This window comes from Geospiza fortis, unplaced genomic scaffold (assembly GCF_000277835.1).
Source record: "Geospiza fortis unplaced genomic scaffold, GeoFor_1.0 scaffold546, whole genome shotgun sequence".
In the NCBI taxonomy this organism is placed as follows: Eukaryota; Metazoa; Chordata; class Aves; order Passeriformes; family Thraupidae; genus Geospiza; species Geospiza fortis.
This window is the reverse complement of record NW_005054612.1, coordinates 115,252-117,150: the sequence shown is the minus strand read 5'-3', so window position 1 is coordinate 117,150 and position 1,899 is coordinate 115,252. Positions and strand designations below refer to the sequence as shown.

The window sequence follows — 1,899 nt, the reverse complement described above, 5'->3', positions numbered from 1 at the left end:
GTGCTGAGAGCCCCACCGTGCCCTCCTGAGCAAGCAGCTCTTACCCAGAGCCAGCAGCTCCTGGTTGGGGTCAATCCTGTAGCCATTCTGTGAGGCTGCAAGGAGAGGTTGGTGGTGGCCTCAGGCTCCCACAGGCACCTGCCATGCACGTGGAGCAGAACCAGCAGCGATGGGACAGTGTGGGCCCTGTCCTGGCACCCTTGGGCACAGGAGCACCCCGAGACAACGCTCACCTCCTGGGCAAACTTCAGCTGGGCACCCCAAGGACCCCTCCTGCCAGCCCATGCTGTGAACTGAGCCCAGTCCCTCCCAGTGCCCCAAAAGGAACAGCACCTTCCCCAGCACCCCAAACCCTGCAGAGACCCCTCCCCAGCACCCCCAGCCCTGCAGAGACCCCTCAGCAGCACCCCAAACCCCGCAGAGATAGGAAGGGGGCAGGAGATGGTCCCTGAGCTGCTGGGCACTGCCCAGCCCCAGGAAGGGGGCAGGAGATGGTCCCTGAGCTGCTGGGGAGTGCCCAGCCCTAGGAAGGGGGCAGGAGATGGTCCCTGAGCTGCTGGGCACTGCCCAGCCCTAGGAAGGGGGCAGGAGATGGTCCCTGAGCTGCTGGGCACTGCCCAGCCCCAGGAAGGGGGCAGGAGATGGTCCCTGAGCTGCTGGGGAGTGCCCAGCCCTAGGAAGGGGGCAGGAGATGGTCCCTGAGCTGCTGGGCACTGCCCAGCCCTAGGAAGGGGGCAGGAGATGGTCCCTGAGCTGCTGGGCACTGCCCAGCCCCAGGAAGGGGGCAGGAGATGGTCCCTGAGCTGCTGGGGAGTGCCCAGCCCTAGGAAGGGGGCAGGAGATGGTCCCTGAGCTGCTGGGCACTGCCCAGCCCTAGGAAGGGGGCAGGAGATGGTCCCTGAGCTGCTGGGCACTGCCCAGCCCCAGGAAGGGGGCAGGAGATGGTCCCTGAGCTGCTGGGGAGTGCCCAGCCCTAGGAAGGGGGCAGGAGATGGTCCCTGAGCTGCTGGGGAGTGCCCAGCCCTAGGAAGGGGGCAGGAGATGGTCCCTGAGCTGCTGGGCACTGCCCAGCCCCAGGAAGGGGGCAGGAGATGGTCCCTGAGCTGCTGGGCACTGCCCAGCCCCAGGAAGGGGGCAGGAGATGGTCCCTGAGCTGCTGGGCACTGCCCAGCCCTAGGAAGGGGGCAGGAGATGGTCCCTGAGCTGCTGGGGAGTGCCCAGCCCCAGGAAGGGGGCAGGAGATGGTCCCCGAGCTGCTGGGGAGTGCCCAGCCCTAGGAAGGGACACAGGGACAGGAGCCTTGGCACTTTTCCTCCCTGCCCCACCTCCAGCTCTTGGCCCCTGCCAGCCTGGCCTTTCCCAGCTTCAGGCTCTGCCTTCCCTGACCCAAAGATGAGCCCGGGAGGGGCCGGGGCAGGGGACAGACAGGTGACACACCTGTGGCACAGATCCACACAATCAGATGGCTGATCCTGACAGCCAGTGGTGCTGTGGGGACAGCCTGGGGCAGGTGGCTCTTCATGGCCCGCAGCCCTGCCAGCGCTGCCAGGCAGCTCAGCCCCAGCACAGCGTCCCCAGCCCTGCAAGAGGCACAGCAGTGCCACCCCAAACACGCCCTGAGAGCTCCACAGAGGCCAGGGCAGGGGGTTTGTGTCACAGCCGAGAAATCAGCCCCAGCTGTCACCCCAGGGATGGGGAGCAGGGCAGGGGGTGCTGACCTGGTCTCCCCAATCCTCCTCAGTGTCTCGTAGAGCTGCAGGAAGAACTGCCTCGGGATGCCCTGCAGCCCCAGGATGTTCTGTGCAGGCAGACAAAGCTGCTGACAGCCCAGCCCAGCCCAGCCCAGCCCCGTGACCACAGCCATTAGCCAACACCGGCCTGGAGCTGCCGCCAGAGGGT

At 66.7% G+C, this 1,899-nt stretch overlaps 1 protein-coding gene across 1 annotated transcript in view; it reads right to left on the bottom strand.

Moving 5' to 3' along the window:
• SLC26A11 (solute carrier family 26 member 11) overlaps positions 1 to 1,899 on the bottom strand; it is a gene marked incomplete at its 5' end in the record, with an annotated part of 8,418 nt that overhangs the window by 5,676 nt on the left and 843 nt on the right. Inside the window, 3 exons of the mRNA XM_031064661.1 lie at positions 45 to 95; positions 1,438 to 1,580; positions 1,719 to 1,798. Of these exons, the coding sequence (XP_030920521.1) occupies positions 45 to 95; positions 1,438 to 1,580; positions 1,719 to 1,798 (274 nt within the window). The remainder of the gene's footprint in view (positions 1 to 44; positions 96 to 1,437; positions 1,581 to 1,718; positions 1,799 to 1,899) is intronic.